The sequence below is a fragment of the Eptatretus burgeri genome, chromosome 3, assembly GCF_056783735.1.
Source record: "Eptatretus burgeri isolate ZD-2024b chromosome 3, Ebu_testis_v1, whole genome shotgun sequence".
NCBI classification, from domain to species: Eukaryota; Metazoa; Chordata; class Myxini; order Myxiniformes; family Myxinidae; genus Eptatretus; species Eptatretus burgeri.
This window is the reverse complement of record NC_140963.1, coordinates 145,907,545-145,932,544: the sequence shown is the minus strand read 5'-3', so window position 1 is coordinate 145,932,544 and position 25,000 is coordinate 145,907,545. Positions and strand designations below refer to the sequence as shown.

At 45.4% G+C, this 25,000-nt stretch overlaps 2 protein-coding genes across 5 annotated transcripts in view; one reads left to right on the top strand and one right to left on the bottom strand.

Annotated features, from left to right (window-relative positions):
- LOC147031225 (integrin alpha-6-like) overlaps positions 1-25,000 on the bottom strand; it is a 378,714-nt gene that overhangs the window by 317,700 nt on the left and 36,014 nt on the right. The window lies entirely within an intron of this gene.
- LOC147031224 (uncharacterized) overlaps positions 17,229-25,000 on the top strand; it is a 53,035-nt gene continuing 45,263 nt past the window's right edge. For 2 of the 3 annotated variants that reach the window (XR_015056754.1, XR_015056752.1), the window contains exon 1: positions 17,229-17,707. Coding sequence is in view for 1 of the 3 variants with exons in the window: in XM_085876101.1 (XP_085732227.1) it covers positions 17,978-18,031 (54 nt within the window). In the remaining 2 variants the exon portion in view is untranslated. Of the gene's footprint in view, positions 17,708-17,915; positions 18,032-25,000 lie in introns of those variants that run through there. The other variant, XM_085876101.1, reaches the window with a different exon arrangement.

Here is a 25,000-nt window from a genome sequence, read left to right as displayed (position 1 = left end):
GAAGATGGTGTGCCGGCAGATGGAGGAAGAAGAAGAAAAAGGATCGGGACTCGTGGGTGTGCAGGGAGAAAGGTAGTTTATGTTTTTTGGTTCGCGGGCGCCAGCAGTGACCACTATTTTTGTTGTGTCTGTCTGTCTGTCTGTTTGTGACTCTCTCCAGAGCATAGCTCCGTGACGTTTGATGCGATCTTGATGAAATTGGATGTACAAGCTAGATATCATGGTCTAGTTGTGTCTTTTTGTATGAGGGGCATCCCACGCACCTTGTGGGCGGAGCCACGCCCACTTGAACTTTTTATTTATTTTTATTGTTTTCTTGATTTTTTTTCTCGCAATTTCATTTCCTAGAAGCTGTGCGTAATGTCCATAAGTGCAACATATAAAAAATCCGATTTGATTTGGTCAATTTTGACGGAAGAGATAGGTTTTTACGGTAGGGTTTCCTCAAAAGCTTCCACGAACTCAATTGTACCCATCGTGGCATTGTTCAATAATGCCGTGAACTATCGTCGCCTCCTGGCTTGTTTTTATTTTTTTTTTGGGGGGGGGGATTTAAGACAAGAAACAGAGTGTTTAGATTGGGAGGGATGGGGGATGTTGGGAAAGTGGGGAAAATAGGAATTGAAGGTAATCGGGAGAGAATACAAGTAAACACGATCGTCCACCAAGAGGGGAAGGATGGGTAGGCCTCAAGGAATCTGGTAAGACAAGGTCAACAAAAACTAGATGAAAACTAATAATAAATATTATGGATTTTGTTCCACTATTTTGGGCCAACAATTGATAATTTGTTCAGGATACCAGGAATAAATCACATACTCTTCAGAAAAGACACAAGGGAACCTTTAATGCCCACAAACAAATACTCGCAGTCAGGATACCCCTTTAAAAATGCATCTGAGGGACGTCACACTTTGTCATTTAACGTGCTGAGTGTGAAACACCAATTGGACAGCTTATAATCGGGTTAGGAAGAGCTTTATGTAACTCTAATCCAGAACAATGAAGGGGCTTCAAGTAACCCAATCCAATAAGGGGGCTTTTTGTAACCCAAACACAATCCAATAATGGGGGGTTATCTCACCTGAATACAATGCAATAAGTGGGGTTTCTGTAACCCAAAGACAATCCAATTTTGAGGGGTTACATAACCCTAACCCGGTCCAATAATGGAGGGTTATGAAACACTAATCCAGTCCAATGATAACGGGGAGTTATGTAACCATGATCCAGTCAAATGATAATGGGAGGTGGGGGGGCGTAATATCACCCTTATCCAGTCCAATGATAATGGAGGCTGATGTAACCATAACAGTTCAATGACAATGGGGGGTAATGGAACTCTAACCCACTCCAATATTGGGGGTTTATGTAATCATAACCCAGTCCAATAAGTGGGGTTTATCTGTTTCGCAATCAGGGAGTGAACCTGTGTCCAATCAGATATTGCCTGGATCCATGAAGGGTGCTCTTTGTATTAATAGATCACTGTTATGGACTTGAATTTGACTGATAAAAATACATAAATTTACCGATAAATATTTGACCTGTAGAAAAAAATTCTCACAAAGGCAATCAAGGTTGAATGTCATGGTGGACTGTGCATGGATCCAGCAATTACATTGTTATCTTGATGAGTCACTCAGTCATACAGTGCGTCATGTTGTAAAAGCAAAGTGTGACTCACACAGTTTCAATAACCCCAGCAATGCCACACAGGAAAGTATTTTACAACGACAATAGCCTAATGAACATCACCTTGAATTGTCTCCCACTAGTCATCAATAATCTCAGGGTTTAACTCTGGCAATGCAACAGGATTCAGGATTTGGATTTGAAATCTTGGCAAAACCAAGGTCATCTCTGCAGAATTGCTTATTGCTATCAAGTTGTTCATTGAAATCGCAGCTGACCTTATAATGACCTTCATGGAGAAGATAAGACCTGCCCCACCAGTTTTGATGTATGTATGATAGGAGTCTATGTTTTGTGGTCCACTCTTCATACCCTCACAGAAACATGAGAGGGACACTTTCAAACAGTTATTTCTCCTGAACCAATCATAACGAGAGGCGCAATGCTTTATAACTGTGAGCAGTTATGGCCGGGTACCATGCCGCCCCACTTTGATACAACCCCACTTAGATCGGACACCTGACACACAACATCCTCTTTATCCAAAGAAAACATTGTTTTTTTTTTCCTTCAATCCAATATAGCCAGCAAACCACGTGACCTATCAATTATTCGTCATCACCTGCCTCTTCCCTCCTCGCCCCTTTCTCCTCCCACCACAGTCCCTCTGGACTCGCATTCCACCCCTTCCTTCTCCCACCTGAGTCCTTCCAGAAACCCACCCAACCCCTTCCCCCTCTCATCATGGTCCCTCTGGACACACGTGTTATGCCTCCTCCCACCCCACCACTTCCCCTGCCGATGCCAACCCCACCTGTTTCCCCTACCTCCTCCAACCCAAACCCTTTCCCTTCCCACCCCTTTCCCTCCCTCCATTCGTTACCAGATGTAATTGCTTGTGTTCAGTTTCACATTTCTTTTGGAGAGCTCGCCAGGTTGCTTAAGCACCTAAGTAAGCACATTGGGTGGTATATATTAGACCGCTGCCACCAACGTTGCAACAAAACATGCATTACCTCGTTTGAGTTGTAATCAAAATGTACCTTTGTTTCCTCAAAATGGTCCCTTTATTTTTCAATAGAAGATACGTTTTTCAGTTTTCAAATGTACATGAGGCCTCTAAACATACTGAGCTCTGTGAAGAGAAATATGGCCGCGATTTCTGGGCGTCTGGAAAGAAAGGTGTGGCCGAGCTAAAAGGTGGTGTTTGTGACATTTGTGGAGAGCAGGTAAGTTGTGGCCTGCAGAATGGGTGGCGCTTATGACCCACCCACTCACCCACAGACACAAGCAGCTCTCTGCAGTGTATAAAATATGATTGATGGGTATGATAAAATAATGATTTCTCTGAAACCAAATGACCGATCAATACTGGACTTTGCAGTGATGATCCATCACACTTTCTGTGTATATTTCATTTAACAATGATGTCAGTCACGTGGTTTCGCAACCACATTCGTTTCAAGGTAAATATTTAAAAATTATGTTTCGGAAACTGCTGTCGCAATCGCTTCAAAACATTGCAGTTATGATCCACTATACTTGCTCCTTGTAAGGCGATGTGATTCGTATCCATGTCAGGTGATGCATTACACATATGACATGGATTCATATCCATGTAAGGTGATGCGATAAACATATCCATGCGAGGTGGTTTTGGGGAAAACGGTGTTTTTAAAGTTTTGGTTTTCAAACAAAAATGGTTGCCAAGCCATGTAACCAATGGCATTGAAAATTTGCACTCTGCCTAAGATTTGGTGGAGGATCACGTGTGTGAAGTTTCGTCTTGATAGGATAAAGTTTGATTTTCTATCCAATATGGCTGCCACACCACGTGACCGATGATGCCATCATTTTCACACTGTATGCAGCGATGAAGTTTGATAATATTTGGTAAATATCGCTTCAATTGGAAAAGCAGTTCCACAGAAAACTATTTCATATTTTTCTTCAATCCAATATGGCCACCAAACCATGTAACCTATCAATTATTCTGTATCACCCTTGTATATCCAACTCATGCGTAATGGGTCTGTGAAGTTTCCCCTCAATTTGTCCAGCTGTTCTGGAGAAGATTTTTTAAGGTTTTAGGGTAGATCGAAGGTGGCTGCTATGTCACCATGTGACCTATGACATCATATTTATCAAACTTTATTCAGTATGGATAGCCGATCATTTGTGTGCAGTTTCATTTTGATCTGTAAAGTGGTTCAGGAGAAGAAGATTTTTTTCCTTTTTTTTAACCTTTTCCTTCAAAGGGTGGAGGAGCTCCTTGTGAGCCAACGGCCATCCATATCTAGTGCCCAACTGTGTCTGCGGACGACCTCCTGCAGTTGGGTTACTTCTTATTAGGAGGTTGGTGGCAGGATTTGCACTCCGGCCACCGTAAAACGCTTCATTCCGCAAAACGCAAAAACGCAAAAAAATCTGAAAACCCACTCCGTGGGAGTACCTCCTGTGCAGCTTCCCTTCGCAGGGCAGCTCACCGGATGACGGGATTGGGGCAAAGCCTTCGGGACCCCCAATCTTTGATAGGAGGGAAACCACGGGGTAACATCCCTGGGTCAGATTGCGGGAGTGTCGGAGTGGTGCTGAGGTGTCGTCCACCAGACGGCGGTCTCCTTGGGTTAACCTGAGGCGGTCCCTTCAGGTGGGTGCCTGGAATGTCCTATCCCTAAGAGAGGATGATCACCTGTCTCTGTTATCATCTGAGCTCAAGCGTTTGGACATCGGGATTGCAGCTCTCTCTGAGGTTCGGAGACCGGATTGCGGCGAGATAATGGTGGGTGGTTACACCTACTATTGGTCTGGTCGCTCTGATGGTTACCATACCCAAGGAGTTTCTGTAGCTGTGTCCAATAAGCTGACCCCAATGATAATTGAGGTAACACCGGTCAACGAGCGTATTATGAGATTAAGGATTCGCCACTCCTTAGGTGTCATTTCCCTGGTCTCTATTTATGCTCCGACTGAGGCGAGTGATCTCACCGTGAAGGACACATTCTACGCCACACTCGAGTCTGTGGTTGATCAGTGCCCCAGACGAGATACACTTCTAGTCTTGGGGGATTTCAATGCATCGACTGGAACTGATAGGGATGGTTATGAGGTGTGTGTTGGTCCCCATGGGTCAGGAACTATGAACCAGAATACCACTAAGTTCCTTGACTTTGCAAGAAGTCATGGACTTAGGGTGGCTGGTTCATGGTTTCAACGCCCGCAAGCTCATCGCTGGACTTGGTATTCCAACGCTGGCGGTGTGGCAAAGGAGATCGACCATGTCCTCATTGACGGTCGTTGGAGGATGATCCAGAACTGCAGGGTCTACCGGAGTGCTCAGTTCCTCAATACTGACCACAGGCTTGTTGTAGCAACTCTAAAGCTGCACCTTAAATCCTGGAGAATGGTACCATCCCAGCCTAGGCTGGATGTTGCCAAGCTCAGGGATGAGAGAGTAGCTGAGGAGTTTGCGAACAGGCTGAGTGGACACTTGGGGGGTCTGGGTGCTTTGGGGGGTCCTGAAGAGTTGTGGAGCACCTTCAAGACCACCGTCCTTGATGTTGCCGGTGGATGCCTTGGAGTTCACCGCAGGGCAAAGAAGAATTTTGTCTCTCAAGGGACACTGGATACCATTGACCAGAGTCACAGGGCCAGGCTGAATGGCAGAGCTGAGCTGTTCAGGGAGCTGAGGCGTAAAACTGTACGTGCACTGAGGGTGGACAAGGAGGCCTATGTGCGAGGAATCTGTGAGGGGGTAGAGCATCACCTGTGGACAGGTGATTCTCGTCCCGCTTACAGGGGAATTCGCACATTACGTTAATCCAAGCCCATCCCTCGGAGCACTGCAGTTCGAGCAGAGAGTGGTAGGCTCTTGACAGAGGAGTCTGAAGTGAAGGCCCGCTGGGCCGGTTACTTTGAGCGGTTGTACCAGGCTGATCCCCCAGCTGTCGAGTTGGACGTCAAGGGTGTTACAATCCCTGTTGCTGACCCTCGAATCAACTGTGGTCCACCATCGCTTGTGGAAACACGGGCTGCGGTGAACCAGTTGAAACGGGGCAAAGCTCCAGGGATCTGTGGCATCCATGCTGAACTTGTCAAGGCTGGTGGAAATGCTGCACTCGTGTCGTTGCATGCAGTTTTGTGCTCTGCCTGGAACACAGGCATCATCCCAACTGACTGGAAGAGGGGCCTTGTTGTCCCTCTCTGGAAAGGGAAGGGTGATCGCCAAGACTGCAACAACTACCAAGGGGTGACGCTGCTCTCAGTGCCGGGCAAGGTCTTTGCTCGGATAATTCTTGATAGGGTTCGCCACCATCTGCTTGAGCACCAGCGTCCAGAGCAGTCAGGCTTTACACCAAAGAGGTCAACGATTGACCGTATCCTTGCACTTCGTGTCCTCACCGAACGCAGACGAGAGTTTCGGCAGGGGCTGCTTGCAGCCCATGTTGATCTCTGTAAAGCGATCAATTCAGTGAATCGGGATGTCCTCTGGAGGATTCTTGGTCTTCGTGGGGTGCCACCAAAACTGATCGATCTGATGTCTGAACTCTACTCTGGTACTGAGAGTGCTGTGAAGTGTGGTGGTACCATCTCTGACTTATTTCCAGTTGTTACTGGAGTTCGTCAGGGATGTGTACTTGCCCCCACACTTTTCAGCACTTGTATGGACTGGATTTTTGGGAGGATGTCGGAGAGATCAAGTTGCGGTGCATCGTTTGGCAATATCAAGATCTCGGACCTTGATTTTGCAGATGATGCAGTCATCTTTGCGGAGACTTTAGACATCCTCTTGGGGGCCCTCGAGGTGCTGAATGAGGAGTCGGAGCCGTTGGGATTACGGATTTCTTGGGTCAAAACTAAGATCCAGGCTTTCGGTGACATCTTGGATGCTGCTGTCCTGTCTGTGTCTGTTTGTGGTGAGGATGTTGAGGTCATGGATCGATTCACTTACCTTGGCAGTGATATTCAAGTCTCCGCAGGTTGTGAGCCGGAGGTCAATAGACGTCTGGGTCGAGCCTGGGGAGTCATGGATTCACTGGATCATGGGGTGTGGCGCTGCCGGTACCTGTGCGGGAGGACGAAAGTCCGAGTCTTCAGGTCTTTGGTACTTCCAGTCTTGCTCTATGGGTGCGAGACTTGGACTTTGACCAAGGATCTGAGACGGAGACTTAATTCCTTTGGTACCAGGTCTCTTCGGAGAATCCTTGGCTATCGCTGGTCGGATTTTGTGTCCAACGAGCGGTTGCTGAGAGAGACTCGGATGAGATTTGTTACCTGCATAGTCCGTGAGCGTCCGCTGCGGCTGTATGGACATGTGGCTCGTTTTCCTGACGCTGATCCTGCTCACCAGATTCTCTCAGCGAGGGAGTCTCATGAGTGGAGGAGGCCAGTGGGCCGACCACGTGCCTCATGGTTGCAGCAGGTAGACCATCATCTCAAGGAGATGGGGATGGGCCTGGCATCTGCCTGGGGGATGGCCAGACGGAGGCCCCTGGAGTACCGGCGGAAAGTGGACGCAGCGACGCGCTGTTCTGGCACATGCTCCCATCCCTGACCTTTAACAATATTGCTGCCAAACCACTTGACGGATGATGTCATAAGTTTAATAATTTCTTTTTTATTTGGTCATAGATTATATGAATGAAGTTACAGATTTTTAGGACAAGGAGATCAAGTAAATCAATTTTGGCTGCTCCACTACTTCACCGATAACATCATCATTACATGGTTCTCCTTCTCCATTGGCAGATGAAGGTGATGTGTTAAGTTTCAAATTTTTCCGATCAGCGGTTTCAGAGATTTTGTGTCAATCAGACAAGCGGTTGCTAAGAAAAAAAAAGCCCAAAAAGGGACAAAGAAGAGCAATAAAAAGAAACAGAACAAAAACAATAGGACACCACAGCCTGTAAGGCTAATGGTACCCTAATGATCAATATAATAGTAATAATGATGCTAAAAGTATGTCACGAAAAGCAATGAGAAAGGGCAAAATAATAAAATGCGAACAGAATACCCCGAGTAAATATAAGAGTAATGTCTGACTTGCAAAGAGAAAATCTATGAGTCGGGAATGGAGCGAATAAACAAAGGTAAAAACCATTCAGACAATTTGCAGACCAGCGTCCCACTTGGCCAAAGGTCACGTCCAAATGCCCTGGGTTAGCCTGTTGGTGATCCCACCTGACCAATGGCTGATGATACAGCTAGGAACCCAGGTATAAATCACACATGTTGTATGTTTTATTTTAATTCTATTTTTATTTTTATTTGTTTATATTTTATGTTGAAGGCTTCAGTCACGGATTAAATAATCCTCATCAAGGCCAAGCCTTAGATAAAAGAACTGCAGTTATAGAAAAGTAAGGAAAGAGAGAATAGTCTTAGAGTTTTTGAGGAAGTAAAAAATCTGCTTTTTGAAAAGGTGAAGGTTATAAGTGTTTGTGAAGACGTGAGAAGGTAAAGAGTTCCAGAGTTTGGCAGTGGAGGGGAAGAAACAAATATCGTAATGGGCCACCCTTGAGTTGCCAATGGCCACACAATAATCATGTGATGTCGTGGCTTGTTGAGTATTCCTTGCTCTCGATAATGGTGGAGGTACACAAGTAGCAAGTTCTTGTGAGCAGAAACCGAAGTAATATCTGTAGAAAAGAGAAAGAGAGCCGACTATGTGGCGTAATTTGAGCGGATCGAGTTTGGAGGTCACATTGGTGGAGTTGACGAGTCGATTAACTTTGGATTCAATTCTGTCCAGTAAGTATGTGGAGCTGGAACCTCCCCAGATGTGAGAGCAGTACTCTATACAATGATGAATCAATCCTTTATATAGTTGGAGAAACTGTTCAGAGGAGAATCTTCGACATATGAACAGGACTCCTAATTTCTCCAAGACAGACTTAGCTATTTGAGGATTGTGTGGATTCCAGGAAAAAAATTGATGTTCAAGTAATACCTCGTAGGTTTATTGTATCACAAGGTGTAATTGTAGAGCTTTCAAAGGAGATTGGAGAGTTGAGAAGAGTTTGAGAGAGATGAGAAGAAATTGATTTTTGAAGCATTAAACTTAACTTGGTTACATTTACCCCACTGGGAGATCTCGTCCAAATCCGAATTTAAAGAGGTGGCTGTGATGAAACGAGATGTAGATTGAGTGAAGGAAGATGGGGCAGATGGGAAAGACATGGAGGAATGTAATGTTGAGTCATCAGTGTACGAGTGAGTGCATTTGGTTATTTGTGGAAGAAAGAAGGTCATTGATAAAAAGAAGGAAGAGTGTTGGAGACAGAACGGAACCATGAGGTACACTGCTGTTGATCGGGAAGGGGGGAAATGTTGAATCATTAACAATTACGAAGAGGGAGCGGTCGGAGAGAAAACTCGATATGAGAGAGCAGAGTGAAGGAGGAAAGCCGAAAGAGGGAAGCTTAGATATCAAACCCCGATGCTAAACTCTGTCAAAGGCTTTTGAGATATCAAGGCCCACAACAAAGAATTCCCCAAAGTTTCTCAAATAAGAGGCCCAGACATATTGCCACATTGGCCTTGCAAAAGCCATATTGGTGGTCAGATAGAAGACTGAGATTCAAGATGCTTGAAAAAAATGGGAATTGAGAAGACATTCAAAGACTTTGGAAACAGTAGAAGTCAGAGCAATAGGACAGGAGTTCGAACGGTTTGAATGATCACCCTTCTTTGTCTGTTGTTTACTGGTATCCTTGCATTCCTTGTAAAAGTACACTTATCCACTCATGTAGCCTATTTGTTTGCATGTGATTTCACATGCAAGCTCTATGTAGGCATATAAAGCACATTTTGAGACCATGCTCTCTGGACACTTGACTTGGCCTCGGCTCTCCCACCCTGTACTAACTAACCCTGTTTCCTTTTGAACCATTCCCCTCCAGCCTACACCAACATCCGATAACCTTCCTGGCAGAGTCTGTCATGTACTGTACCAACAACTTTGCGCAAGAGGAAATTCTTGCCTTTTTTGCTTTACGCCGATAAATTCTGTCCCTTTGTCCTGTATTTGCTCACGACATTGAATGATTTACTGAAATATACCCTTGGAAATCCACTCTCATGGTGGTGGGGGTGGGGTACCGACAGGGGGAGACAGCTTGGAGATCAATAAAAAGAGAGGGCGAGAACCAGCCTGAGACGGAGAATTTATATATTTTTTTGTCGGTAAATAGTTCCAATGTGGAATCATTTGCCAGAAAGTGGGAAGAATGGGAATTGATGAGATCGGTCTAAAAACGAATTAAATATTCAAAAGGAATGAGAATAGAGAAGTGCAGGTGATGGATGAGTGTGCAGGTGTCACCATATGTAACAAATAGATGACCCCTTCTACTCTTTGTGATTGGAAGGCATGGACAATGCTCATGGATTGTTAAAATAGCAAATAATGTGAATCATAAGTTTAAACACTGAAATTTAATGAGATTTTCTTCCACAAACGTTTGATCAAATTCAAACGGGTGTTTTGATGGTGGAACTACATTAACCGAACTCGGTAACACAGAGTAGGCCTACGAGCCAGATATGTTAGCACCTCCGCAATATCAAAAAGCACTACTCAACTGAAATGGTGTCACTGAGGTTCCCAAACAGCTTCACTAATTCACAACAGGCTCGTTTCCATGCGTTGCCTTGACAGAGTGAATAACACGAGTCTGACAGATACTGGATCAACGATCACATGAATGCACTTCATTCAAAGCTTCGACAAACAGATGCCTTTTGTATACTGCAATATTGCTCAATTGAATGTGCAAGTATCCAATGGATATGATTCAAGTTATGATTGTTATCAAGCTTGTATTAGTTCAATCCTGTATAATGTTAGTGTTATGACCTGGTGGTAAACACAACGATTGAGCATCCCTGAGGTTGTGACCTCAAATCCAGATGAGAGCCAAAAGATGAGATGCTGGGACCTGAAGGAAGCTTGGTAGAAATCCTGGATTGTCAGTAAAAACCCAGAGAGCTCATGAGTGACCTTCACGAAAGAGGTAATATCATCACACCTGGTCTCCACATGATGCCAATGGCACATTCTGCTTTAATCGTAATGCCCACATAGCCACATGAGATGGCCATGATAATGTGAGCTTGGAGAGAGACAACACCACCAAAATACCCCAAAACTACAAAAAAAAAAAAAATCGCTTTAAAAAAACCTCATTGACAAGTTATTCTTACACGGGGTTTTTGTGCCCACAATAGATCTCCAAGCTAGAATAAGAAAACTTTCAAAGGCAAGGAACACCTTTGAGTGCCAAGATAAGTGAATGTTGCTGTTGCAAGTTTCTCCTCCTTGAAATTCCGAGCACAAAGATAAGTAAAACAAGAGTGAGAATTGTTTTGCAATACATGTCCCTGACCAATGTGATATTTTCTAAATCCAAAAAGGGCTTAACTCTGAAAGATTGATGAAACACCCTGAAACTCAAACTTATTCTGTAACTCATCATAATAAAGCCATGCACCAAGTTTCAGTGATTATGTTGAAGGGTTTGGGGAAAAAGTCGGAAAAAAACACAGGTGGGATGGACGGACGGACGAACGAAGAGCAAACCTCCAGTCCCCTCTGGTGAAACGGTTATGGGACTAAACAACACATACACACATCTCATTTTTTTATTTTCTGTTCCTAACAACACACACACACACACACACACACACACACACACACACACACACACACACACACACACACACACACACACACACACACACACACACACACACACACACACACACACACACACACACACACACACACACACACACACACACACACACACACACACTATGAAAGACGCTCTTAACGACTGTCAAAGACAATCCTGGTACCCTGGTCATACCAGAAAATGGAGAGAACAGCAGAAAGTGCTGTGGGAAGTGATGTACATAAAGAGGATGAAATGGAGGAGCTCGCGAGGGGTGGAGACATGGGCTTCAGCGAGATCCTTGCAGATATAACGTCGATGCTTTATGGCTGATCGTCATATGGCTGATCGTCATGTGGCTCATCGTACTTCCAATAGACTGCCTGGAGCCTTGGACATCAAGGGAGGAGACTTGGAGAGTGGGAAAAGTGATGAAGCTAAAGATAGGAGATTTGGCAAACATGGAGAGATTAGTCAACGCCATATGTGCTCGGCTTTACGGCCTACTGGTCTCGGCGTTGAGCAACTGCTCATGTATACAAAGGACGACCCAGGGACCTGAAAGATCCATGTGTTGCGATACTGGCGTTATGGCCTGTGGTAGGAAGGGGAGCAAAGAGGACAGCCTGGAGTAACACGAGGCTGCTATGGCCCTGGTCAAAATGGCGGTCTGTCCGCATACCGCTTATCGAATGGAGAAATCCTTGCCGGAGCGACTGGGAGTGATGGGCGGGTAATCGAGGAGAGATGAATAGTGAGTTGAGCATAAAAGATAAAGAAAACTGAACAATAGGGAGACAGACTGCAGACTGTGTCTGTGTCTGTGTAAATCCTGTGTCTGTGCAGTCATACCATGCAGCTAGTGTGTGTGCTCTAAAGAAGAAAGACTGCACCTCCTCAATGGGACAAAGCATCGTCAAACAGTGAGATAGGCATCTGCACTGAGGCAAGATGCTGTGAATGTACCACCTGCCTCACACCACCAAAAGTTAAGCTCAAAAAAACAAAAAAGATTGAAAAATAAAGCTGGAGCTTAGATGAGAAGGTAATAATTAATTATCTTTTGTAAAATGCATTCCACGCATGAAACTTGGGGAATTAATGGGAAGGGTAAAAAAATTCATAGACCAACTGAACTGAACAAAATTGGCCAGTCGGACAGAAACGACTCCGCTTTATAAATTTGAAAGAGTCGACGATCTACCAACACATGACGAGGGACGGAGTAGAAGAGATTAGAAAGAGGGCCAGGCAACAGCAAGTGGCAAGAGAGAGGGGAGGCAGTCAAACATGGGTGCTCACTAGTGTGGAGAGAGGGATAAAGGTGGCTTAGCTGAAGTGGCACAAAGAGGGACCATGCAGCAAAGCCAAAACTTGGACTGTGGCCTGATAACAAAGCTTCAGACGAGAAGATCAAGCATGACTGAAGGAAATTAAGTAGACCCACCCCTGGAGAGAGAGCAAGTTCAACCCGCCAACCCAAACAGACAGAATGCATAAGAGCAAATGTGGTTGATGATAATTAGGAAGACAAGGGAGAAAAACATTGCAGAGAAGAAGAGAGATGAGAATGATGAAGAATAGCAAAGACGAGAAGAACAGCTGAGAAAACAAAAAGAGAGGAGAGGACATTGACACCACTCAGGGAATGACGACAACTACACAGAATAGAAAGCAACATATGGAGAAAAGTATGAGTTTGTAGAAGGCCTATTTGAGCAAAAGCTTGTCACCAATAAACATTGCCAATAAGCTACGTCCGTAACTCATTTCAGGTCTTCTGGTTATACAGGGTGTTCCAAAAAGACCTGGATAACTTTAGTTGTTAATCTAATTTAATTCCAGCAATCTCTGTGCGCGCGCGCGCGCGCGTGTGTGTGTGTGTGTGTGTGTGTGTGTGTGTGTGTGTGTGTGTGTGTGTGTGTGTGTGTGTGTGTGTGTGTGTGTGTGTGTGTGTGTGTGTGTGTGTGTGTGTGTGTGTGTGTGTGTGTGTGTGTGTGTGTGTGTGTGTGTGTGTGTGTGTGTGTGTGTGTGTGTGTGCTGTTTCTTGACAACCACTGGTCCGATCTAATTGAAACTTGCCAGATATATTGCTGGGGACGTGAGGATGTGCCTTTTCATGGTTTGATATTAATCGGGCAAGTGCTTCCCAAGTTATGGCCATTTATTTACCAAACCAATGACAAGACACGTTGTTGCGTGGGCGTAGCAGATGGGGAAGCGAAGCTCAGCCGCGTTCCCCATTACAGGTTACAATGTACGGGCTTATGGATAATGATTACTTCGTGTATTCTAATAATTACTTATGCACATTTATAGATAAACACAATGCCCCAAGTTATGATCGTTTTCATATTAGACGGTGCATAAATTTCGGTAACATCAGAGTGCTGGTATGCTCCGAACCAGGAAGTAAATTTTTTTCTTTCTTCTCTTCTCTTTTTGTTTTTCCTTGCCACGACATTGCGAAAAGGTAAAATACGTTGACGCCAATTGAATAATTGGGCATTAAAACTAAATTGCGAATAATATGCGAATTTCCGGGCCACGCACGTCCGGGCACGCGAGAGCGAAGAAACGGCCTGTGTGGTTGTTGTTTGTTGCTCGCGGTTTGAATATTTATTTATATATATTTTTACGGGCACGTACTAGTATATTTAATACCACAAATACGATACAATGATACCCTTTGTTTTACGTGACACAGATATATATATATATATATATATATATATATATATATATATATATATATATATATATATATATATATATATATATAGATATATATAGATATATATATAGATATTGTTGCGGACCCGGGGTTGGGGCGAGAAGACCACAATGGGGGTTGGGGGGGGTCCGGAAGTTACCTCAGGTTCCCACAAGACTCTCCGGAATTGTAGGCCATCGCACATGGATAACTCCCCGTCGCTAATCGACCGTGAACACCAATAACTCAAATACGAAACTCAGGGTCCTCTGTCTAATGGAAACCAGTTACCGAAAATTGTCACATGATCTAATTACCAGGGGACATGCCCTCGGTACGCCTTGTTCAAACAGGATCACCTTACCGGATCAGATGCAGCCGAGCGTTACTGCCAAGGACATACCGGCGAGGAAAACATATCGTTGGGGGATAACGTCCCGACTCGGCGAGGATACGAACCATGCTGGACCAATGAAGGAAAAGACAAAAACGAGCCGGGGACATTTCTGTACAAGCATTTAATTACAACGAGCTGAAGTACCCGGTAATACTCGGGAAATTTGCCCTATTTTCCTCACGCTAGTTAGACCGAGGCATTAGTTGTATGGAGAAAATTCGGAAGGCTTCTTTTATTCCTCAGATTTATGGAAGGAAGGCTTTATGCTTCCGTAATCCTCAGAGAGGTCATAGTTGAAGGCGGCCTTGAGCCACTCAATGTTTCTAGCAGCAGTGGCAACTGTCCTTGATGTCCTGCCAAAACCCGGACCTAGAAAGCTGGAACCCGAGTTTTGTGCTTCTCTCGCCCGTCGGTGTGACGCTCTATTTGCAGTTAGGTGACGCTCTCTCTCTGCAGCTGACTCCGCTTGCCTGGATCTTTCATGAGCAGATCTATCAGCAGTTAGCTGTTGCCGTGCGCGTGCAGTTCGAGAATTCAAATAACAGGAGGAGAATGTGTATGTTTAAAAAGTCAACGAATACGAACATTTTGTATTTCAAAAAACCCAAGTGTTTTTAACCGTGAAGCCTTTTGTTACGATTAATATGCCGGCGCACTATTCGAAAGCCTTTTTTTAATGGAATATATATATATATATATATATATATATCCATTTTTATGGAAAGCCACTTAGCACAACCTGGAGCTGAGTGTTAGGTCTATATGTGTGTTAAGTTTCATCAAGATCAGTTCACTGGTCTTGGAGCTTATTGGTTACAAACAGACAGACAGACAGACAGACAGACAGAGAAACAGACAGAGAAACAGACAGGACTGCCATTTATATAGTAGATCAGCGAGGAATGGTATGTGGCACAGTAAATGGGGCTTATTATTATGAACAGCAGGGATAGCATGGAATTTGTGGGGTGCGACCAAACGCAAGCAACTTACCAAAGCAGACACAGAGCAGAACTTCTCCAATCTTAACTTTAGCTATGACAGGCACAATCACATATACGCACGTGCACACACGCGCACACACACACACACACGCGCACGCACACACACACACACACACACCACACGCACGCACGCACACGATGAAGATTAGTTCGCTACAAGGAAGGAGAGCAGATGAGAACAAACAGCCTCTCAGTACCTGGCGTGGTCTTCCGACCGCACAACCCAGTATGCTTTGAGGACACTCCGCTTGAGCGATCTCACCTCAAGAGTCGGCGCATTGTCTCTTGCTTGATCACTTTGCTGGGGTACGTGGAAATGTGCGCTCCGCACTGGTCCAGAAAAATGTCTGTCGCACACCAACCCCAAGTGCAGATGCAACGACAGGCAGACAGCGAGGTGCAGTGAAGATAGGGTGGAGCAGAGAGGCAGAGAAGTGGGCGTGGCCAACAGGCAGAGACAGTGCAAGGTAGGCAGGAGAGAGGGAGGAGAAAGAGGGGAGACGGCTTCGCGATCCGCCTTTTATAAGGCCTGGGTGAAGGGTGGGGCGACGACCTGAAGCCACGCGCCGTCATCCAAATTGTGCCCTCTCATTGGATCCCGGCCCACCCTGCCAGGCTCCTTGGGCCGGCAGGGACCTCATTCGCACATTCGGCACGACACGGCCTGGAGCCACGCACCGAACTCCCGGGCCGTGCTCTTGCGACTGGACGAGGGTCGCGTCGGTCCCGCATGCCCATTCGGGGCACCCCCGGCAAGCTGCGGTTGGTGCTGTTAACGTGCTTGGCCCATCCCCGCAACACGTGGTCCGAGTGGCCTGGGATGCACAACACGCCAGGTTGGTGGCAAATCGCATTGATGCAGAGGTGCTTGAAGGCACGGGGTGATTTTTCCTGTGTACAAAAACGAGCAAGGAACATTTCTAATTATGATTTATTTACAATGGGTGAGGGTATGTGGTACGATCAATAGATTTATTGGGAAGTGCAAGCAGAGATACGGGAGAAGGGTGTGGTGCAATAATAAACAAGCAACTTATGAAGGCGGACGCAGAGCAGACCTCAACAAAAAATAATAAAAATCTTCTGCAGGCTTACTTAGACAGGCGCCGGGCTACACACACACACACACACACACACACACACACACACACACACACACACACACACACACACACACACACACACACACACACACACACACACACACACACACACACACACACACACACCGATGAAGAGGAATTGAAGCAACACAGGAGAGGAGTTGAGGCTACGGTCTCTCGGTACCTTTGCACGCTTGCCCGAATGCACCACCAATACATTTGGGGGGAATGCTCCGTGGTGCGGTACCACCCTTCACCCAGGTACGGTACCTTTGTCGCGTCGTCTCTTGCTTCAGGCAGCTCGCGTCGAGACCGTGGGCGTGAAGGAGGGGCTTGAGTTGGGAGGGTGGAGTCAGCGTCGTGTGGGCGGAGAAGACGAGTCGAAGTGATGACGACAGTAGGCGGAGTCGAAGTGATGACGACAGTAGGCGGAGTCGAAGTGATGACGACAGTAGGCGGAGTCGAAGTGATGACGACAGTAGGCGGAGTCGAAGTGATGACGACAGTAGGCGGAGTCGAAGTGATGACGACAGTAGGCGGAGTCGAAGTGATGACGACAGTAGGCGGAGTCGAAGTGATGACGACAGTAGGCGGAGTCGAAGTGATGACGACAGTAGGCGGAGTCGAAGTGATGACGACAGTAGGCGGAGTCGAAGTGATGACGACAGTAGGCGGAGTCGAAGTGATGACGACAGTAGGCGGAGTCGAAGTCGAAGACTGGCTCGAGCGGGAGGTGAGATAGGGCAGAGAGCACGAGAACACCCTGCTTGGACCTTTATAGGCCCCGCTGCGCGGGGCCACCCCGGAGTGTCGCGTCGTCACCCGAACCGGACGCTCTCATTGGCCCCGGCCCCCCGTGCGGCGCGGCCTCGATGGCCAGAAGAAGCAACATTCCACTTCCGGCAAGGTGACCCCGAGCCGTAAAAATCTCACTCCGACCCCACGACATGATACGAATCGCCCACACCGAACTCCGCGTCATGAATTGCCTTGCAAGAACCCCCGGGCGCACCTGACCAGCGCTGATCAATGGCTGCTCCGTGATGCATCACGCGGCCCGAGCGATCCGGACTGCGCAGCACGCCTCTGCCTGGAACCAACTGCAATGATGCGGAGGTGCGGGAGGATGTTTGCCGTCCACGGGCGACATTTGTTGCAATCGTGGTGAGCGAAGACCGATGGTAAGATGTTATAGCGAACCCATGCACAGACAGCAAGATGTGTCCACTCGTGCCCGGCTTTGTATGATAACAGTGTCGCGAGCGGCGCACGTTCTGTACAGGGCTCTTAGATCCGCCATTACGCACGTGGCGAAACCCGATCGATATAATTAGTCCAGAAATGTGTTGAAAGGAACGCACCACTTTCGCCTTGCACAATCGCATCCCGCCCAACGTGCGTGGTGGTTGTTGTTTTACTATTATCGGCCTCGATTGAGGGGTCGCTTGAGGATGGGAGCTCTGTGCTGTGGATGCTCATGTGATGTTCGAGCGCCCCTTTCTAAGGTGCTGTTTCTTCCGTCTCCTCGGTACGTGTTCCGTGCAGTGTGGGCGTCGTGCTGGGTGTGCTTTCGACGGAGGGATGTCCAGCGTAGTGCCTGCTTGGCCTTTGCCGAGGACCCATCTCACAGTACAAGGCACACGTGGCTCAGATTTACCTCAGGAATAATCAGAAAAGAAGAGTAGTGATGAAATGAAGAAGGAATGATGTAAGCAAACCTAGCTATGAGATCCTCCCAACGCACGCCCCTGTTGTCCTGCTCGACAAAAGGGAAGGGACAATCTACACGTATATTAATGGCATAACTGTCTTGGGACCACCAACTGTTGGATGCATGTGGTTCCAAGAACCGCACATATATATATATATATATATATATATATATATATATATATATATATATATATATATATATATATATATATATATATATATATATATATATATATATATATATATATATATATATAGTAGACAAGGTGTAAGTCGCCACCATCGGGACCAAGAAAAAGTGACGACTAAGACGTGTGATGACTTACGCGTATGCGAACATTCATGATGACTGTGGGGTGAAGGATGAAGTCGCTCGTGGCCTGGACACGTACGTGTGAGAGGGCGCAACAATCTCTGAGCCAGCTTTTGTACCAAAAGGGAAACACAATCCCAGGGCATAGGTGCAGGTTCATTGGTTAGTTGGAAAGTGATCAAGCAAAGATGGAATTCATGAATCAGTTTATCAAAAGTAAAGATAATGAACAACTGTTAGACAACTCTTACCACCGGTGATGGTATATCACCATCGACAAATGTGGAATGAAGGGCTGTTGGAATTCATTCATTGGCATGAATGTAGAATGAGTTTTCATATGGAATGAAAACTCATATACCATCGACAAATTACATGACACACAGTAATCGTGGTAATGACTACCACTCAATGCCGATGTGAAAGTGAGTGTGGTGATGTGCAAAACAAGCCAATATAAAACCATGATCGGACTTCAACACGAAGCTTGATCGATCCTTTACTCCTTCACCAGAGACTGCATTGCGCAGCCTGTCTACCTCTTCAGATGCATGTGGGAAGGCGCACTGACTGAGCTGAACACAGCACAGTTATAAATAGCTTATCACTGGCGGTGTAAACCAATGAGCGTGCATCACAATTCCATGAAATCGGGCTTCTCACGAGGTAAATGTTCCGTGTGACGAGTTAGGCGTGGTAATTTACTTGAGTTTCCATTACGCGGGAACGGACAACATCTGACGACTTGAAGATGACGACTTACAGACTTTATTCAAAGGGATTTAACATTAGATAAATTCGGGACTTTTTGACGCTGCCGACTTCGGCGAAGTGACAAGTTACACGCTGCCGACTTACGCCTCGTCTACTGTATATATAGCTCTGAAAAAAAATAAGAGACCACTCCAAAAATTTTTTTAATCAGCATCTCTACATGTATGCCAGCCATTCCATTCCAGTGTCTGTTGAATTCCAACACAGGCACACCTCATTCTACTTTAGTGAAGTACTGATTAGATGATCACCTGAACCGAATCTTATTTAACAAGGAAAGTATAAAAACCACTGCTGTTATCATCACTATCCTCTTGCAATAGGACCAGCTGGATGGCAAAAACAGTGCTCGTGGTACCTCAAAAGTAATTGGAATCAAAAAAATAACTATTGACCATGCCAAAAGAGTTGAAAAGAAAAGTTTTGAGTGAGGAAAAGAAGGGTTCAATTCTGGCTTTACTGGCAGAGGGATACCGTGAGCGTCACGTTGCTTCCATCCTTAAAATTTCAAAGATGGTGGTTCATAAGAACAAGGTCAAGCAGCAGACATTGGGGACAACAAAGCTACAGACTGGCAGAGGACGAAAACGACTTTCCACTGACCGGGATGACCGCCAACTCATTCGAATGTCACCCAACAACCGTAGGATGACATCAAGTGACCTACAAAAAGAATGGCAAACAGCAGCTGGGGTGACGTGCACGGCGAGGATGGTTCGAAATAGGCTCCTTGGGGCAGGGCTGAAGTCGTGCAAAGCCAGAAAAAAGCCCTTTATCAATGAGAAGCAAAGAAGAGCCAGGCTGAGGTTTGCAAAAGACCATAAGGATTAGACCGTAGAGGACTAGAGTAAGGTCATCTTCTCTGATGAGTCCAATTTTCAGCTTTGCCAAATACCTGGTCGTCTAATGGTTAGACGGAGACCTGGAGAGGCCTACAAGCCACAGTCTCTCGCACCCACTGTGAAATTTGGTGCAGGATCGGTGATGATCTGGGGGTGCTTCAGCAAGGCTGGAATTGGGCAGATTTGTCTTTGTGAAGGACTCATGAATCAAGCCACATACAAGGTTGTCCTGGAAGAACACTTGTTCCCTTCTGCTCTGACAATGTTCTCCAACTCTGACGATTGGTTTTTCCAGCAGGACAATGCTCCATGCCACACAGCCAGGTCAATCAAGGTGTGGACGGAGGACCATCAGATCAAGACCCTGTCATGGCCAGCCCAATCTCCAGACCTGAACCCCATTGAAAACCTCTGGGATGTGATCAAGAGGAAGATGGGTTGTCACAAGCCATCAAACAAAGCCGAGCTGCTTGAATTTTTGCGCCAGGAGGGGCATAAAGTCACCCAACAGCAATGTGAAAGACTGGTGGAGAGCATGCCAAGATGCATGAAAGCTGTGATTGAAAATCAGGGTTATTCCACAAAATATTGATTTCTGAACTCTTCCTAAGTTAAAACATGAGCATTGTGTTGTTTAAAAATGAATATGAACTTGTTTTGATCGTATTATTTGAGGTCTGAAAACACTGAATCTTTGTTGTTATTTTGACCAGTTGTCATTTTCGGCAAATAAATGCACTAAATGACAATATTTTTATTCGGAATTTGGGAGAAATATTGTCAGTAGTTCATAGAATGAAACAAAAATGTTCATTTTACTCAAACACATACCTATAAATAGTTAAACCAGAAAAACTGATAATTTTGCAGTGGTCTCTTAATTTTTTTCCAGAGATGTGTGTGTATATATGTATATATATATATATATATATATATATATATATATATATATATATATATATATATATATATATATATTCACACACACATACAAATATATGCATGTGTATATGCGTGGTTTTAGCTTAATGGTTCAGGTGGTGAGCTTGGGATCCTAGGATCCTGAGTTCAAATCCCCCTTGGTTGTTGAATTGATAGCAGATGGGGTTGACTCTGCCTGTCATCCTTCCGAGGTCGGCAAAATAAGTACCAGCTTACTGGTATCCTGTGTCGGAGTGGTGACCCGTCCACGATTGTACCCAATGGCCAAGGAGAATGCTTTGGCAGCACCAACATTCTGCACAGATTATGGTCCCAATGTATGTATTTATGGACATGTCTATGTGTGTGTATGCACATATATATATATATATATATATATATATATATATATATATATATAATTATAAATGTGTTGGCAGCGCGTGGAAAATGGTTAGCAGCGAGTGCCCTGGAAGCAGTGGGGGAAAGAGAGTGGCATTTCTATTTGTGGAGGAATTGCATTGCTCAGCCAGTGGGTTGCCCACATACTGTAGCTCAGATGGCAGAGTACTGGTATGGTTTGCTTGAGGACCTGGATTTGACTCCCACTCTCGGCCCATAATTCTTCCAATTCATACTTTTTTTTCCACCACTGGAGGATGGTAAAACATCAAAAATTACCTGATGACCCAACTCCAAAGCAACAACGATCCTTGGACACACGATTGGCCATGCTGAAACGAGCAGGCAGGCTGGGCAACCAGGACTACAATTGGCTTTGCTGCAGTAATGGTTCAGCACCCAGACTGTATGGTCTTTCCAAGATCCACAAAGACAATGTCCCTCTGAGACCCATTGTGTCCTTTGTCAATGCACCATCTTACCGATTGTCACGCTTTCTGGCATGTATCATTGGCAGACTTGGTGGAAAGACTGACAAAACGGTTACGAATATTAGTGAATTTGTCCAAAGGATAAGAGGTTGGAATCTAAGATGAGACAATGGTATCTTTCGATGTGGTTTCCCTTTCCACTAATGTCCAAGTCGATCGAGCGGTGAGCATCACACTCGACCGGTTGAAACATTCAAACGATTGGAAAATAGCTCATCAAAACAGCAACCAAACACCCGAAGACTTTGTGAGCTTGCTGGAGATGTGTCTGAACAGCACGACCTTCATCTCTGATGGTGCACATGACCAACAAATATTTGGCACAGCGATGGGTTCACCGGTCTCTGCTGTTGTTGGTACTTTGGTGATGGAGGAGCTCGAACGAAGGGGATTTGAGTCTCATGAGAATTCGCTCCCATGGTACAGGAACAGATATGTAGATGACACCTTCGTCATTGTGCATACAAACATGGTAGACCACTGACTGGGACAACTTGGCCGGGTGTTCCCCAGCTTTAACTTCACAATCGAAATTGAAAAAGAAAGCAAATTGGCCTCTTTGGATGTGGAGGTTCACCATAAGTCTGACGGCTCCCGAAAGACTGGTTTACAGGAAACCAATGCACACGAGCGGATTACTGGATTTTAACTCCCGCAACCCAATCTCCCACAAACGCAGTGCAGCACGGACCTTAGCAGCTCGGACATGGACGTTATCATCTTCCAAAGCCGAGGCAATTAAAGAAATCAGATAAGTTAGAGGAGTCCTGCTCAGAAATGAGTACAAGGGGATACCCCCCACATTGGAAGAACCAAAAAGAACAGAAGGAGCCAGACACGCTTTGGCACTGTGTACCACCATACTACCCGGGCCTTTCTGAAAGGATTGGCAGGAGAGTACATGGTTCACGGATTGGCGTAGCCTCCAAGCCTCTACGCAACATCCATAATGTCATCTCCAAACTAAAGGACCCAATACCAACTGGTGATAAATCTGGAGTAGTTTACCATTCATCGTTGTGAAAGACTTTGTTCAATTATAAATTGGTGAAACTGGAATAAATTTAAAACAACTCGACGAACATGGCAGAGCAATTATGCTTGGAAAAGTGACCCAGTCGGCCATATCACGTCATTACCTGCAATCTGGCCATTAAATTTGACTTTGATGGGACCTGTGTCCTCGACACAACGTCTAACAAACGACACAGATTGATTTTGGAAGCGTGGCACGTGAAAAGCTGGGAGGGTGGTCTAACTGGGGAGACGGTAGACATACCCACACAATACACACCTCTGATGCAAATGGTGAAAACTGGATGGTGCAAACGGCTGGATAAGGTGAGCAACAAACAACACTCAATCCAAAACACCACATCCACATGTTCACAACACCCAATGAGAACGCCAACACTCGTCCAATAATGCAGTGCAATAAACTTTCATGGAAGTGAATTATGCATTACAACTTCATAAAAATAATATTAGATGAGTGCTTGGAAACCACTTGGTTTCACCCATTTAATTTCCAGACTGAAGTCATGTCAGCATCAGAGTACTTGAGCGTGGTGCATTTATCGAGAGCTGAGGCCTAAGGCACACATCCCTGCGACGATGATGTTTAGTCATGTCACGTTTTGGAATTTTGCCACAAACGTCCAAGAAGCCGATTCCACAGAGAAAGACACGACTGTCCTCTTTCTCACAGCAATTGTGATCACAAAACGAAATTGTACTCGAGTATTGTTTGAAGTGGCGAACATCGCGGGAATTCATGAACGACATTCTTGAGATGACACTCAGTTGGCATTTTGAGTCGGATCAGAAGTAAAAAGCATTGCTCAATGAATCGCTGTAGGTTTAGAAAATATTCTTCCCACAAAACCTGAATCAGGACCTGCTACGGCATCAAAACCACGTCTGTTCTCTCAATCTCTGAAACAACTTGTCATATAGTCTCAGATACCCTTTTGTCTCACATTACCCCAAGCAGGACTCAGGCATTCTGTCACGAATCCACTTCTTCACAATGTCTCCAAGTCCATGTTTTCCACTCATCTCTGCTCCATTCATTCTATTTGCACTGCTCTCTGCCCTCCCCCCTCCTTCCCCATCCTCTCCCTCTTTCTTTCTCCCTCTCTTCCTCTTAAAGAAAATAATGGTGGTCATCATTGAAGCCAGTCTCAGGCAGTCTCTTCTCATCATTGAAGCCAGTCTCTTCTCTAACTCGCCAATCTCTGACCAGTTTGGCTTCAAAACTGGCCATTCCACCTTAGATATATTGCTCCCTGTGACAATAGTTGATTGATATCTTGAACCACCAGCACGAGGTTGGGGTATTTTTTTTGTTTGTTTGTTTTTGTGCATACCAAGTCGAGGCTCGTGTAAGAGCGAAAATCTCTCAAGCCTTTGATACGATCCATCATCTAACGTTGATGACCAAGTTGTCTTATTGTGATATTTAGGACACCCTGCTAAATATTTTCTGGAATTTTGAAATTTTAGTTTTAAGGATGCCCTGATTTCCTCAATGAGGGGAAACAGCAGGTGGCCCTTGATGGTGTCCTTTCCCAAGATCTTTCCCTGCAGGCTGAAGTTAACTGTCTGTATCCACTCTACCCAGTAACAACAAACTATTCCTAGACTCTGTGGCATTTTCACCTGAGAAGGTGGAGAGGTTTCTGGCAACGTGTTCTGGGTTTCTCCATGTGTGTTGCTGGTTTGTGAGTTCCTTCCTCTAACTCATACAAGGCTAAGTTTTTCGGACCAGATACTTTGTGTGTTACTGCGTTATGACTCTTAAGGTTTTGCCCAATTTTCCGTGCCAAACTGTACCTCATTGCGTCGAATTGTCGAATCCGTGTCCCTGTTAAAGTCTGGCCAACTCGTCTCAGGCTCGGCAATTCAGCTTGTTCCTTCTCTGTCTGATTGTTGATGTTACGCGTTTTGTTTTTGCTCCTTTTCTTCCAAGTATTGTCACTTATGATCCCTCAGCTTAATTTTTTCTCCCTCCTTGCT